The following is a 16,875-nucleotide window of genomic DNA, read 5'->3' on the forward strand; positions in this document are numbered from 1 at the left end:
GGGGGGGGGGCAGACACTTGGGTCAGGAAGCCTCAATGCTGCTGTCACACGATTAAGTCCTCCTCACTAATTCAGCAGAAACCTGACCACGGACACTGCTGTGTCTGTGGCTGGAGCTGCTGCACAAAGAGCAGTTTGGGATTCTGTGGCATTTGACAGCTTTCCCCTCCTCCAAGGACTGACATGAACCACAAGCCTCATATCCAAAACAAAAACGCTAGGCAGAACACAAGGCGCATTCCTCCTATTTTGGGAAAGTCTGGATTAGAAATCCAATTTTTCATCTTGAACCCATGTGTAGCTGTTTAAGCGTAGTTCAGGAGCCATATGACATTTCCAGCTTATTCCTCTGAAGAAAGCTCACAGAAGAGAGAAACTTCAGCAGAGCATACTACAAAATGTAATATGGTTTAAACTGAASCAAACGCTGATCATACTCCTATAGCGACTAACCACCAAGGGACTTGTTTTGCAGAGAAGTGTGGTGTTGGGAGAAGGTAGCTTACTGACAAATTGAGAGTTTGAAAAATTTCAGTTTTACAAAGGAAAGCCGGGCGCTCCACTCCCATTTCACCCAAAGCCTGCTCCTCATTTCAATGAGGAAGCACACTTGGATTTTCCAGACTTTCTGCCACCTATTCAGAAACCGGTTTTGAGTAGAAACAGCAAGTTCTTACCACTGCCACTTCTTCAGCCCCAATTTGATCACACACCAACATTTTCTGCCATCCTGAAAACAGTAATTCTTGAACTCTTTTATGCAAAATTCCACATACGAGATACTATCGGCTTTGAAACAGAAGACGACAGRAACATCCAAATACAAATTGAAAGCACTTGCTCAAAAGACTCCACTCATGTCTCAACAGTTCTTGACTAGTCAACACTTCTTTAAATGCATTTCTGGCATGGTTCTTGGGGCCCCTTAAATCAGCACCAACTCCATTATGGATCTGGGCTTCACAACACGACTTCAGTTCTCTGAGCACAGAGTAAGAGTCTTGTGAGAAGGTTTCGCTTCTGCCAGCATCCACTTCCAAGTTCCCCAGCCCCGGATAGCACAGACACAAAACAGGATGGCTGTGTAATAGTGGTCAGCCTCCTACGCACTCAGGAGCTTCCTGGCTACTGCCGTAGTATGAATTTTATGAGCTGTCAAGCAGGCACAGCTACAGCCAAACATGTGCCCACTGGTTTGAACGGCGAGGCTTACAGCCCCGTGTGCCATACTGATAAACTATCCTGTCACAAGCCAGTGACAAAAGGTACAGCTTTTTCATTTGAGGGGAAGGTTACAATGCTGTGCAGATCCCAGAAAAAGTGAGTAACGCTGCCCAAACCACGCCATGGAAAGGAGCGTGCAAGTATCAAGCTCAACTAGGCACCCAGTTATAAGAACTGTGATGACCTGGGACAGCTTGACTTGAGGAAAGTGGTTTCATACCCATTCACAGGCAAAACTGTACAAGCCTATCAGCTCATCACTGCCTCTAAGCTGGCTTCTCTGAAGTTAAAGCACCAAAAGAGCAGAGAAAAATGATGAAAAAACTAAAGTCACAAGAGACTCATCCTCCTCTTCCAAACTGAAAGTTAGCACAGACCCTGCAGAACACAGGAGAAAAAAGTAATGGGAGAAAGGGGAGGGGGTAGCAGAGGGATRCATTTAAGTAACAAACATCAAGGAAAAACAGCCAATTTTAAAAAGTTATTTTGCCTTTTGGGCCACAAGACACCTCCTGTAACTAATACACCTGGACTGTTTTCAAAGATGCTGGCCACATACTGCTCACAAACTTTATGGGATTAACAGTACAGCCTGTGGGATGAATCACTCCTGTAGTTTTCTTTTTTTGTCCCATATTAAAATTTTAGAAGGAGGGAAAAAGATTGACTGTTCATTCCAGCAGATCCCTTCTGCTATGGCCCAAAGACACCCTAAGGAGTGGTTACAAAACTGAGTATTGCTGAGGTTACAAACACATTGCAGAAGAACATTAACCACATAAATAAAAGCACCAGAGTTGCTTCACATTATTGGCTGTGGTATTTCCAGGTCTTCAGACATTCTTTCTATGGCTACCTGTTACATCACCTGTGGAAATTGTCCATCTGAAAAGTTAGCCTAGGGTAAGTACGCGGCTGAACCTAGCAATTTCCAGGACACTGCTGCCTTTACAAGCCCACTTGCTCCCAGAGAGCATTACTATTCAGCTTCAAAAGCAAAAAATAAGCAATTCAGACCTCTGTTGTGGCTCCAGTGGAGCAGTGGAGACTACAGTTGTGAAATCTGCTTTCTTAAGTGATGGCTGCTTTTAGCAATCTAGGTCAGTGCTCAGCTATAGCAATCTACGCTCTTCCTGCCAACTCACTTGCAAGAAAAACACTATGGAGAGTGACTCCAGAGCTCTACCGCAGGAGTGCACTCCTAGTCCATACCCCCAGACCCACTGAAGGGCACAGCTTTTAGATCACTAYAGAAAAATGCCTCAACTCTATGTCAGAGTTGACTACGGCAAAACTTCAGTCCCACAGAAACATAGGATTTTGCTTTCTTTAAGCTGAAGGACATGCTGCGTTAAGTTTCCTTAAGTAATTTCCAGCTGGCCAGGAGCACCCTTCTACCAAAGGCTTTAGCTCTCCACAGATTTAGCTATTTGCTGCCGAAGATGCAAGAGATCAGTAGAAAGAAATAATAAAAGCAGTCACAGAATGAGTGATTTCCAGAAAGGAAGCTGCTAATGCCCACCCTCACTCTCAAGTATGCTATGATTTCAGGCCTCCCCTTCCTGTGCTCACACCACGTTTCTACCAAATTTACCCAGGGCCAGTCAGATGGTCCGTTTGGAGTCAGATTAAACAACAGGCAAAGATGTGGAGGAGGAACTATTTGGGAATAGAGGAAAAGAGTTATTAGTTCAGCCAAGTTTCTAATGAAGCAGATGAGTCTTCCTGAATCACCATAGATTTAGCACTAGTATTTAGCAGAAACCTACTAGTTCAGTTGGCACCTTAAGCAAAGCCTGCAGGCTGCCAAGGAGTTTGGTCTAGCCCCACTTTTATTCCTGTCACCACACTGCCCTGACATACCTGCGAACATCCAGCCACTCACCCACTGCCTTGTCTGCATTTAAAGGGGGAAAAGGGTCCCCATGCAATGCCAGAGGCATCCTTGCATGTTACCCTCAACACTGGCATCTGTCACTGCATTGCAAAGGGTGGATACATCTCGTCTGTAATGGAAATTGCCCTGAAATTATCAGCAGTTTCCCACAAATGCCACTAAACAGCAATTCCTGTTAACCTGAGCCAGATTTAAACCAGTGTCAGCAAGTATCTTGCAAGCCATCCCCAGACGGGTCAGTCTCCAAATTCCTATATCRGTGTTGTGTGGACAGCATCCTCATCAAGTGCTGCTGATTGCTATTTAGGAGTGTTTGCAAGGGAAACTCTTTGGGGTGGGGTTGGGAGAGGAGCACTTTCATGTGGCCAGCTCTCAGACCTGGATGACAGAGAGAAACATGAAACTTCCTAGTTTTCAGCTGAATGAAATGGTTCATATGCCAGCCCCCRGAGGCTCATTTCTATTTTAAAATTCAGAGGCGAGGAGCCCAGGAAGCATACAGTCAGCTTTAAAAACCCACCAAAGCTGTCTGGAATGGCCAAATGTATAGTTTAACTTTTATTTGGTACAGGTATCAATTTTGCTTGTGCTCAGGAGGAACGAGAGAAGGGTTTTCTATAATGCTCAGTTGTCCTGTTTGTCTGGAAAATGGGGACTACAGAGTGACCAGAAATGGTAAGCTATTTATTTCACACTTCTGTTGAGACTTTTTTATGTAACAGTCTTGAAATAAGAAAAAGTCATTTGGAAGCTCACTAAGCATATTGCCATCCTGTAACTTTGATTCCTCATACTCTGCAGAGTTTCTATCTCAGTACGGGCAAGAAGTATTAGACGGGAATAAGAGCAAAACTCAGACAATCTTTCAAATTCCTGATACTCTTTTTCAGAGCAAAACGAAGGAAACAAAAAAACCTCCCTCCCCCCCCCCAACGCCTCACCTTCTCTCCTGTGACTCAGTTTCTGCAGCCTCCTCCCACCCAAACGCAGATTCTTCACAGTAGTTTCCAGGGCAATGAACAGATTAATCACGAATTTAACTGTAGAGTTTCAAAGTCACTGCAATGACTCTCCCACAGTCATGTTACCCACACCAAGWCTCTAACTCTTCCCAGTTAAGAATAAGAAAATTCAAGTCAAATCCATCAGCTTTTTTTCCATGCAGGGATGCCTCCAAGAACATCCAGATGCTGCAAAAGCCCATATTAATAAGTTCATAAAGTGCATTTTGATCTCCAAAGTTTAAGCCAATGATCCAGGTTTTAATATTAAAACTACTCTTCTAAATCTGTGCAAGATTTACCCTGTGCAACGTGCACATGCACCCCATCATGTACTGCAGTTTGAGTTGGGACTACATCCAGGGCTTCCTTGGATTCGTTTCACAGCTTCAACACAAAGTTTGGCAAATTGCTAGGTTTCRTATGCAGTTACCCAGAATCCTCAAAAATTAGTGGCCTTTAAGGAGGTGTTTCACCTGAGCACACTTCACTGTTAGAAAGCCAGCACAGTGCCTCAAGACCCAGACATCAAATCACGAAGGTGTCACCTTACGCTCACCAGTGCAGATGGGTGCACACCAGYGCTCCTCTAGCTAGTCAAGCTGCTGCCGATCACRACAGCRTAACAGCTTATTTTTCTCTTTTATYCCAGCATTAAACCAGTCYGAGATTCTTAAGCAAACGTGCGGCAGCTGCGGTAACACAGAAGCAAAAGGTACTTTGCTGCAGCTAGGTCTGCGGCGTGCTGAGCGCGGCCCCTCTCCTCGAACCGCTGCAGAGATCTGCTTTCATTGAGCACCATCCCGGCAACACGCTTACGGAAAGGGGGTGTGCGTGCCGTGTGCGAGAGGGAGAGCAGCGGGGGGCGATTCTCTGAGCAGAATTAAAACAACTTTTCAGAGCAACAGACTAAGGCTCCCCGGCGTGCATCTGCGTTACAGGAAGAAATATAAGATACGGACTCAGGCAAGGTCTGGGAAATACTTGGCATCACCCCCAAGTTTAAGTTTAACAGCATTGCCAATATAACTGCAGTCTGGTTTCAGATGAAACAATAAAATGATGTCCCATTGCATGTGAAACTCTCAGATGAAGTCACACAGTATCAAGATACAGAAAAAACGAACYGGCCAATAAAAACAGAAAAGAGAAGCCAGCCAATAAAATGGAGATCCAAGAGAGCCCATCTCCTCCTAGTCATGTTCCAGAATTACTTCAGTTAATCCAGACGGGATCCAAAGACTTTCTACCACCAGGGAAAAAAAAAATTGAAGTCTCAGTCAAGAACACTGGGAAGCCCAATGTCCCAGCCTGAGGGGCAGAAGGGAAAAGCAGATGTACACCCCTCTTTTAAGCAATCCCCCCAAACCCAATTGCATTATGAAACTCATAAGCAAGGCAATTACTTTTATAGGTTTTGCTTAATCTGAAGATGGACAAGAAATTGGTTCGTGGGGAAACCGAACTTTAAAAAAGATGAAAGCCAAAAGTAAGGAGTTACGCTGCTGGTTGTAACTGAAACTTGTCTGCTAATGATTACAGCTCCCTTTTCACTGCCAAAGTATTATTAGAACTGCTTATTTGCTGTGCAGCTAGGAGGGGGGGGGAAAAAAAATCTCTTCCATCCTTTACTAATCTTGTCCTCATCTGACACAACAAAATGCAGCATCAGTCTTTTGYTTGCTTTGACAAAACAGGCCTGAAAGTCACCACAAGAGCCAAAGCCTTCGTGTCCAGTCGCTTTCYTGATTAACAAGAACAGAGGGCAGAAGATGCCTGTCCCCGCGCATTAAGTTTAGGATTCTTGGGGCTGATTTAAAGCCATCTCAGCAACTTGCTTTAAGAGACTTTGGTGTAACAAAAACTTAAGATAACACTTGCTTTTTTATTTTTATTTTTAAGGCAGTTATATCCCAAGGAATGCAACCCACAAGGTAATTATAGAACTGATTGGAAAGCCTTAGTAATATCCTTATATCTTCTTGGCATTAGCTAGTTTCTTGCAGCAGTGCTGAGCTGGTGACCTATTTGGCTGATACAGGAAACCTAATCATTATAAATTTTAAGTATTCTAATATGAAAAGCAGATTTTCCTTGGAAATATTTTCTTAGGGAAGGTTTTAGGGTCCCAAAACTGGCAGTGGCTGCATGAATGGAGGAGGTAATGAGTAAAGGCTCCAACCAGGGATGCTGCATAAAATTTTTTCCTTTTCAGCTTGCCATCCTGGGCTCCAAACAGGGTATGCAGTGGAAACAGAGTGACTTTAAGCATCTGCTCGAGTATAAAGGCTCAGTGCAAAAGGATTAAATGAGAAGGAAAGAAGGGAGGGGACTTAAAGGCAGCTGGAAGTTTCTGAATTGAAGTTTTCAGAAATCTGGGAAGAGCCTACTACTCAAGGGTACCTGGCAGTGATATGTACAGCCAGGTAAAAGGTAGCATTACCTGCTGTCTCAGCTGCCTCATACTTACAGATGCACATGCAGTTTCTATAAAGGCAATTTAGCCGTGGAAGAGGACTAAGGTTTTTAGTTCAGTGGTCACTTCCCCACCTCTCCCAACCAGCCAGACTAGCGGGGCAGTCTCAAAAGTGCTGGCACAGATTTTGTGTCCACACCTACCAAATACCAAGTCCAGTAAGGCTTGTTCCCTTGCTGCTGAAGGGTCTCAACCCTTTGAAGCTGTGGAAGGGGGGAGTCTAACTGCAGATAAGAAACGATCTTTGGAAGGAAAAAAGCTCAGTATGACAGCCTTTGACGCTCCAGTGCTCTGGAGACTAGAAAAGGCTCCACACTTACTGACCAGGAATGCACCAGGACCTCTGCAATCCTGTCAGAGGCTCCGCCTCTGCATGTGGACTTGCACTACTGAAATCTAGGTAAAACTGAGGGTCCCTTTGGGTAACTGTTGCCACCTCCAGACCTTGCAGGTTTCCAGGCACAGACTTCCTGACCTGTTGTTCTGGTAGTAAACATCCACCAGCCCCAAGCATGGCAGCACAGGTGGGTTTGAGGTTTTTGATAGACAGGGGGTTCTTCTCACCAGGCTCTAATTCCTGTTTCTTGTGGGATTAGAGAACTTGAGGGCATTGTACCAGTGATACCTTGTTCTACTTCAAGCCAGCTGGAGAGAAGTTAAAAAGAGAACCCAGTTATTTCCATAGGATGCTTCAAATGCAGCAGGGGGGAAACCAGATCTGTAGATACATGTTTAATAGAACTGGAGACTTCCTAGTCACAGCAATAATCTTCTTCCATAGTGCTTAGAGAAGATGGGGGCAGGGATGCTGTGCCAAAGACATGACATCAGCTAAAGAAAAGACAAATAAAGGCAAAAGTCAAAGTGGTTGGACTTTGAACATCTCCATAAAAAGGAAAATACACGAGCAACTGAACTAGCCCTGTCAGAACACCAGTTGCCCAAGATTAAGATAAACAATAGGGTCTGGTCTAAGTAAACCACACTGCAGCCCCACGCATTTGAGAAGTTATGCTCTATGAGGATGCTTTCAGATTGGAAGTTCATTTTTATCATGGCTCTAGAGGGATGTTTCTTAAAACAAATTTAAGAATCCAGCACTACATAGAAGGGATCTAATAGATTATAATCATATATCAATTATAATAGATTATAATTAAAAAGGAGAAGGCTTTGATGGATTATGATCCCATCACTCTGCTCCTTAAAAAGGAAAAATGATGAAAACGTGTAAGAGTGATACGGGACAGCGTTGCTTGGAAGCTGTTCATTAACTTCTTACTACACTGAGATCTTCCACAATGAACTTGAGGAAAGAGCACTATTAGGCAACATTAGCAGTGTTATGAATCCACTAAAGCTTCACTGAAGTATGACATTCAGCTGCTGCCAGGGCCAACTCAACTGGGACCCAAACAATACAAGCCACCAACTCTACCACACCATCAAGATATCCCTACTAGAGAGCTCCAGAGAAGTCGAGGCATCCCAGTAAAGCTTCAGCAAAATTATGTATTGTAAAGGGCATAATGTTACCAAAAGGCCACATTTCAAGTGCTCAGAATGAGTTTAACCGAAAAGCAAGAGTAAATGTGCAATTCAGCTCAAATTCATTGGCCCAGGAAAAACAAGCAAGGATGTAGAAGAGCTTCCCACAAAAGAAACAAACGCTTCACAGCGCARTTAAAGAGATGCTCTCTTCTCTTCTCCAAAGAGGAGTAGGAACCTGTCACAATACCAGGAGCCCACTTAAGCCCTTTAACACAGTCACCAGTATTGCAGCTATTTCAAAGGTGGCAAAGGAGGACACCATCTCATTTTCTACAATGACAGGGCAGCTACACACACACCAGTGTGTAAACAACCCTACTTTGAGTCCATCCTAGAGAATTGCCTTCCAAGCTCTTAAACACACAAAAAAAMCCCACTATAAACCACCTGGCAAGTGCTGTGTAAGCGAGGAGGAAGAAAAACATTCAGACACCACAGGACAGTAGCACAGACATCACAGCACATTCACAACGCAAACATTTTGCTTTATGCAGCAACCTTCAAACCCCAATTGACGCGTCAGTATGGTGATGCTCAAGCAATAGGTCTGGGAAGTTTCAATCCCAGCTTACTGTTCAAGTACAAGTCCAGGAAAACTTTGAGCCGGGACTCAGAGATAAGTGCTTCACAAAAGTCACAGCATGCTGCCTCCATGGGTACAGTTAAATTCTTGAAGCAATTTAGTGCTTCAGCCATACTAACAGCCTTTGACTGCTTAAAGTTTAGCACTCAGAAGAGAGGAGCCACTATTGTTCCCTTCCAAAGGCATGCATTTAACAGTTCAATCAGTTGGGATAAAAAGGCAAGAAAAGGGTTAAAACCTCCCCCCCACACACACAGCTTGCAAAACAGAATCACCAGAGAGGTCAAGCTAGACCATCAAGGGCTGCTTCCAGCTTAATACAGCTGTTAAAGCCGTTAGAGTGTCACCCCACCCTTGGGCTCCCTAGGGACATGCAAAGGAAGGAGGGTTCCTCCTCGTCTCCTGTGGATCTGGCCGTTTCTGGTGAATGTTCTCCCTCCATCCCTTCAGCTTTCTGCAAACACRCCACTGGAAGAGGGAGAGCCTGTTTGCCACTTTTGTGGGTTGGTCAGCTGCTGCATCCCCAGACCAGAGCTGATCTCCAGCAACAGCTTAGCTAGAGCAAGTCATCCCATCCAGTTTTAGCCGTCCACTCATCTCGGGCTTCTGCCGGAGTCAGCCCAGAGCAATCTTAATGTTCCTGTTCATCTCGTCAAAGCTCCATTGATCCCATTTCCATCAGCTACTTTTAAACAAAGCATTTCAGCCCCTCCATAGACACCAGCTTCCAAGCAGCTGAAGTTAGAACAAAACCCAGCTGTTGCAGCCAGCAGGGCCGATTTTGATTCTGGCGACAAAAACACACATCCAAACAGGATGCTTTCTAGGTCACGCTGCTACAAAACAAGGCTAGAGAACAACTAGTCTTAATCACTAGCTCAAAAAAGCCTGAGGACAAAGTCAAAGACAAAGCACTGCTGCAACAAGTTCAGCAAGTGCCATCAGCATCTTTACCCTCACCACAAACTGCTCTGAAACTTTGCCAGTACACAGAGAAGCCCTTCTCCAGCCACTGGGCCACGAGCATTTACAGGAGATTAAAACATCTCTGCTTTGCCAGTATCATTCTTATCTGGGGGAAAAACTTCAACAAAAACAGCTTTTTTTTTTTTTTTTTTTTTTTTTTTTTTTAAAAAAAAAAGGATTAAATGGCTTTCCAGTAACTTCTGGCCAAAAATCCCTGATCATTCACCCTGCCTCCTCAGATGGCCAGTGTCTGCGTTTGCCTTCGTGCACTGGACAGGGAATTGCAGCAGAGCAGGAACAGATTCRTGAGTGGATCAAGTGTCCTCTGCCCTGGGGCTGGCAATGGGCACCACATGGCACACAGGATGGCAAGGCAGCAGCACTTTCAGAACCAGACATTTGAGTTTACTATCATAACTTAAATATAGGCCTTATTTTTTGGCACAAGATTTGGTGGATCCTTCCTTAAACTCTGCCCTGTTGGAGAACTACAAACACGGGAGCAGTTACACAAGGTATTTAGAGGTGGTCATTTATCTAAATCTCTTGGATGAAGCTGCCAGTGGTAAAGGAAAGGTGTTTGACCTATCTGAGTGTTTGTTTCTCCTCCTAAAATTCTAGTCATAGCTCAAGGACTGGTGAAAAGGAAGGTCTGTTGAATTAGCAAGTATTTACTTTTTAAAGCATGGCCACGGTCTCCTACAAAGTTTACARTTCAAATACACATAGCAAAGAACTGAAGTAGCTTTCTCAGAGCAAACAGCTGGATGCACAAATAGAAATTAAGTCCTGTAGCACATGTGCTGGACCACACTCTCCTGAAATGCTTGGTAAGGAAAAGAGCTTCCCAGGGCAGGCCAGCTCGCACAACTGYGCCTGAAATAACGCGTGATATCGGCAATGAGGCATACCGTGTCGGGCTACACATCCAGCCACCGGATGCACTGCTGTTGACATTTCATACCCGAACCTGGTGACTGCATTTGCCGCTTGGTGTGAAGCTACATTTCCCCCATTTGAAGCCGAGGAAGCTGCCAGCGTATCGCTTTCATCTGTTAGAACAGACTCACGAGCGCTGGGTCTGCGCCAACATTTGCAACAGGATAATGCTACGAGCTCAGAGRCGTTTGCTAGCAACCCTCACGCACGTGAAGGGGAGCACGAGGAGGATAACGTCCCCCAGGAACGGCTCCGGCCTCGCGCAGCCTGGCTGAAGACGCCATCGCGCGCTCCCTGCCCTGCAAAAGCGGCGCCCGGCGGGCTGCGAGGGAAGAGCCCCCGTCCCGCCTCCGATCCGGGCGGCGGCGGCGGGGCAGCGCGCTCGTCCTCCGCTGTCCGTCAGGTTTTCCATTGCAAACGCTGCCGCCGCAGTTTAAAACTTGACCGTTTCGAGCCACATCCAYGCTAAACTTGGCAAGGAGGGAGCTGCTCCGGCCCAGGCCCTCCCCCTTCTACCTTAAAGAAGTCRACGTTGGATTTGCGCTGTGAAGTCAAAAGCGTTTCAGTTCCCCAGGGTAAATAATAAATTCACCATTCCCCCCCCCCTTCTTCATTCCAAGAGGCTTTTTTATTGAGATTAAAGAGCATTACGTGCTTGACAGACGAGACTCGGGAGAGCCAGCTATTCACACCGTCGTGTCAAAGCCGCACGGAGATGCGGAGGGAAGTGCTGGAGGACGCAGGGTGGCTGGAGCGCCTATCAGCAAGGCGCAGYTACTGCCAGAACACACTGCCTTGAGGAAGAGGCGGCAGTTACAGGGGCATGGAAAGCATGTAAAAACTATTTTTCTCTTGATGCATTTGTGATCATTGCAGGTTTTTCCCCCACTCAGCTGAGAAAAAAAAAATAGATAAATGTTCCAGCAGACACACATCTAGCACAAAATGGGGCTTCCACTCACATAACCCTAARCCAGAGGAAGGTCTTAAGGGCAACTTTCGTTGAGCCAAGATAGGTATTTGCCACAAGAACCAAGTTGCAGAGACTGAGAGTTGCTACATTAAGTGATTTGCCTTGATATACAGAAATCGTACAGATTTTTCAGCCTAGAAAAATTCACTTCTGTAGCAATTGTAGCAACAGTCAGGTTAGAGTGACCCTTGGCTTAATAACAGAGAAAGTTTCAGAATATGTCACAGATGCTACACTGACCTCACTTTTCACTCAAAATTGAGCAAAAGGCTAACTTTAAATGATGGCCAAGTCACGACTTTCACTGGCACAGTGACGAAGACTTAGTCTTAGTCATCCAGTCTTAGTGAAAAAGAAAACCAAGGGTGAAGCCAGGCCCTACAGAAACATGGGTCTGTGCATGTCTGCTGCAACGTGCCTCAAATCCCGCATCTCAGATATAGTAAAAGCTACACTGAGTGATACCTTACAGTAAACGTAATGCACTTAAGGTGAAGTTAGTTTAGCCCGACAACAACCAGSTAAGACTTCACTAGATCAAATACTAGAGGTTTTCCTCTACTTCCATTTTATTCAGTAGTCTTTGAAAGCACAGAGCACTTTTTTCCAGGGGGCACTGAACTTGGATATGAGCAGCAGCAGAGATGGTGGCCCTTGCTCAGACCCTAGAAGCAGTCAGAACTCCTGCTCCCCACCCCCAGAACATGAGACAGGCACGACGGTTTGGAAAAAAAACAAGCTTTGAACTTCACTGTATAAGAGGCAGAGCCATCTGGCCGGTAAAGAGAAGGTGTTGCTTTCCTACAAAGCTCTGCAACGGAGCCAAGTCAAGGTTTCTCCCACTCCAGGAAACAAAAGAAACATTACTGTGTCCCTAGATATTAATATGCAACCCTATTCAGGCACGACTTTTTTTTTTTTTTTTTTTTTTTAAATCAAGCAGTCATCTATGCCTCTTCATATCCAGCTTCTCCAAAGTAGAGTTAGAAAAAACCCCTCATCTCCCCCCCCACACATACCAAAACCAAACATACACTGTTATACGTATGTATACACACACAGAGGAAAGTCTGAGATACCAGCCAGAAAAAAACCACCACATTCAGTCCATGACATTCACGCAGCTAAGCAGCTCTCTAGTCCTGCTGTCCCATATGGGTAATGCAGAGCAATGTTTCCTTGCARAAATTGTCACTGCTACACATCACACAAGTAGCAGCTTCCTTCATTTCTACTTGCCTGGACCAGGAGAAGAGTGGGTCTAACTTACCCAGTTGGACCTACAGTTCAACACTTATCACAGCAACATAGTGCTAGATTACACAGAAAGATGCATTACTACACACATGCATAGTCCAATAATCTTATTTTCTTAAAAAGGTTATCCCCATGCTGGTAGAAGTCATAATCAAGTCTTCTAGACAGCCTACACTAAACTTAGACATCCAAATTCAAACAAGTCATMTATTTAAAAACGTTGACACTATGAAGACTTTTGCTGGTGTCATTATGTGCCACCTATATGGTTCATGCTCTCAGCTTCAGCTGAAGGGACAAGAATTCATGCAATTAATGTCATGCCTGTGGTATCTCTAACCCAGGAGGTTTAGAGAGTTAGGAAACCTGTTCTTGAAAAAACTAAGAGATGATTTCTCTGCCAGAAAAATTTAGACAAGCATCCAAAGTAAGTGATGCTCTCTAAATCATCAGTAGCTTGTGTTTTTATTTTCTGTATGTACAGAAGAGTGGCAATTTCCTACTTGACTTTAAGTCAATACTAAAAGTTAAGGAAAGCAAGAGTACTTCTCTCATTTTTAAATTGCAGTCGGTATGTGGCAGCATCAAGCTAGAGTGAGTTATCATATGCTTATTTTAGGGAGATTACAAAGACTGCTGGACCACGGGAAGACAAGTGTACATGGGAATCTAGGGCAAAACCATAACATGGAGCTCAGAGCTTCAGACCTCCTCGCTTGTTTACATGGACATTAAGAAACCTGGCTGCTGAGCATCAGCATATGGTTTAAGGACTGTAATCCAAGTTCAAAGATATTCCTTAGGAAAGCCATATTTGTGGACCCCTTACTTTTTAAACTCTGATGCTCCCATTTACATCTTCACATGCAACATGGTTCAAAACAATGCAACGTGAACTGCGCAAAGCAAGGAGGCCACATTAAAAACATGCACAAGGGAATCATAATTTGGAATTCAGACACTTCTTATATTTAAACAGCCCAATCAAAGACAGGAATATTATGGGTACAAATAAAAGTTGCCACAATAACCAGGCTCATTCTGACAGCAATATCACCCAACACTGATAACAAGGAGCCCTCAGGCATGGAAGGAGGAAAACTTCTCTAGCTCAGACACTCACTACATAAAGGCATTTTTCTTCCCTCCTTTCAGCCACAATGATTTTGTTAAAACAGGGCACAAGAGCATTCTGGCCTCTTTACTAGCCTTGCAACTGATGCATTCACTGTTCAGTACCCCAAAGATAGGTATTTCTGCTCACCAGTGCATTTCCACACACTATCCGTTTGGACAGTACACTAAATCACTGACCAAAACCAGAATACATCACTGAGCCAAACAAGCACTAGCTTTTCATACAGCAGAAGAATTACCACCCCATTAAAAAGAAAGAAAAATAAAAAATTACAAGGTTATAAAAATTACATGGTTATCACTATGGGTAACTTGACTCTGTTCTGGAAGGTGGAATTTATTCCTAGATTGGGGTTCTGGCTCCCCTAAGTTCTGGCATACCCAGAACGCTACAGCAGCCAGCTGTGGATGTGCCAAGTTACCATGACATAAGCCTTCATTTGAAGGGCTCTAAATGCCAGCAGCTTCTTCAGATGGGGACACAGAAGTCACAAGTAGGCTGGAAACCAGAGCTGGATAACAGCTTTGGATTAAGGGCACAGAGAGTGATGGAGAGCAGGAAGGGGAGCCCCTCAAGACAGGCATTTATTTAAACCAGCTGTTAACCCACTCTCATACTTGCATGTATACAGTCTCATACATTTGCTCAGACTGACTAAGAACTACCAGGCATCCACAAGGTAAAGTACACAAAGGACATCTATACAAACACTGGCCAAAAGTCTCATTTTTCTAACTGAGGTAGAAGAGGCTTTTTTTTTTTTTTTTTTGCTTTTACGTGAGGAGGCAGAGCCTGTCATCTCAAAATTCCCCAATTAACACTTCTGCATGAAGTCTGGAGGTTGTGCATGACCACGTATTTATCTACGCACATCCCCTCCCCTCCCCACTGAGTTCTGGGCCACGGGCTACATTGTCAAGCCAAGTTTCATCCCAAGCAATTTTTAAACACCAATCCTATAAATCCTCCAAAAAGCAGGGTTAGTAATGGAAACGCTGACAGAGACCTGAAGTGACAGCAGGGCAGCTATATCATTCTGCTTATACATCAGCTTCATTAGCTGCAGATCCTTCTCTCCTTCACCTTATTTCTCCATTAGTGTACTTTGGCTAATTAACACACAAAACCTACGAAACATTCTTACAGTAGAAGGCAACATTTGGCCCCCAGCCCAAGTCAACATCAAGAAACTTCAACATCCTCAGCCAGACATAGTGACTGTACCAGATGGAGCTAATATACAGCTACAAGCAGTGATGAGGAAAACGAAAGGAGAGGAACACATGCAAAAAAATCTGACCATTGGAAGAAAAAGAAGCAAGTTTGTCTTACCGCTTTCATTTTTCTCTATGACATCCACGATCTCTCCAGCCTGGAGGCTAATTTCAGAGTTCTCTTGCTTCTCATAGTTGGAGACCACCACATATTGCTCCAGGATCATGGGTTCAGAGCTAGCATCAGCACCTGGGGAAGGGAAAAAGCAAGCTGTAAGCCAGCTTCCAGCCATGGCTCCTCGAGAGCGACCTCCGTCCATCCGATTCACGACAGGCCAATTTGTCACCGAAGCCAAGCAAGTCAGCAAACAACCTTGGCTCGCAGCATATCCCCAAATGGCTGGCCATATAGAAGTAGCCTCCTCTGGCCCACAACCCAGCAGCACAGAGGGACATTGGAGAAAAGAAGAAGAAAAAGGGGAGAGGGGAAAAAAATGAAAAGGAGCCAAGTAGTGAATTAGTTGCAAAGTTTCATGACGGATTCTGAAAATAAACCTCTTCCCAACATGGTTTCCACAATCCTTGCTCCCATTCAGAGAGAAAAATCCTGGGTAGAAGCAGCATAAATCCACAGCTGAGCCATCCCCCCAGTAAACCAAAAGAAAAAACAGCTCTCCCCTTGGAGTCTCAGCTCCTTCTCCACTCTAACGGCTTGAGCTGTGAGTCAAGAGGGGGCTGTAGATGCCAATCATATTCGTCTGCACTACAGCCCTTAAATAGAAACACACGAGCGGGATTGAAGGAAGGAGGTGGGGTGGAAGGAGAAGGGAGGGCGGGGAAGAGTGTTTACTTGAAACAGAAGAAAAAAGTTATAGCGCCAGAGTCGTACTAACACACGGCCGCCCCCCTCCAGCCCCCCGCCGGCTCTCCAGTTCCGCATTCCCCGCGGAAGAAACGGCCTCCAACCGCAGGGAGCCGCCGAGTCCCGCCGGCCGCCGCAGCCGGGATGCGACAGGCGCCCGCGGAGGGAACGCGCAGTCCCGCTTCCCGCTTTGCAGCTCCCTTCAGTTAGATTTTGGGGCATTTCAGGCCAATGTTTCCAACTGCTCTGTTCACCTCCATGCCAAAAGGGTTTTGGCTATCAGAGCTATTTATGAATGAGTGCAGGCTCTCCAAAAAAGCACAAAATAACTACTCTCCTCCCTTCTTCCAGATGCTCATGCTGAAGTTCCTTTTTTTTTTTTTTTTTTTTTGGGGGGGGGGGGGAGGGAAGGAGGGGGCTCTTCCTTCTCCCCCACAACCAAAATTGGGCATTTTGGGGTGGAGCTGAGAGCCAGGCGCGCCGTGGTGCCAGGCACGGAGGGAGAATTCCCCGCGCTGCCGCTCACGGCTTGAGACAGCCCAGCTCGCAGATGTGCCGACAGGGCCTCTCCCCTCCCGGCACGGGCACAGACACACTGCCTTCACGCTTCTGCTTGGAAGCTGCCTATGGCAGTYGTGCAAACCTCTAGGAGATGAGATTTTCCTCAATTTACGCTGGAATGCTTGCATGCTCTTTGAAGTGTCAGACCAGAACAAAACACATCTACAATTGCTCTATTAAGAGCCACCAGACATGTTTGAGTTACAGTAGCGTCTGCTAAGGCAGAGCAGTTT

At 45.2% G+C, this 16,875-nt stretch overlaps 1 protein-coding gene across 3 annotated transcripts in view; it reads right to left on the reverse strand.

Moving 5' to 3' along the window:
* The window catches only part of SH3PXD2A (SH3 and PX domains 2A), a 214,259-nt gene that overhangs the window by 48,629 nt on the left and 148,755 nt on the right, over window positions 1-16,875 (reverse strand). Inside the window, exons 1-2 of one of the 3 annotated variants that reach the window (XM_085307819.1) lie at window positions 15,775-16,007; window positions 15,338-15,469 (exon numbers count right to left, since the gene is read on the reverse strand). In XM_085307819.1, the coding sequence (XP_085163945.1) occupies window positions 15,338-15,469; window positions 15,775-15,811 (169 nt within the window). In that variant the 5' untranslated portion in view covers window positions 15,812-16,007. Of the gene's footprint in view, window positions 1-15,337; window positions 15,470-15,592; window positions 16,008-16,875 lie in introns of those variants that run through there. The other 2 variants (XM_085307826.1, XM_085307810.1) reach the window with 2 other exon arrangements.

The sequence above is a fragment of the Rhea americana genome, unplaced genomic scaffold (genome assembly GCF_003343005.1).
Source record: "Rhea americana isolate MKP2758 unplaced genomic scaffold, rheAme1 scaffold_104, whole genome shotgun sequence".
Lineage (NCBI taxonomy): Eukaryota > Metazoa > Chordata > Aves > Rheiformes > Rheidae > Rhea > Rhea americana.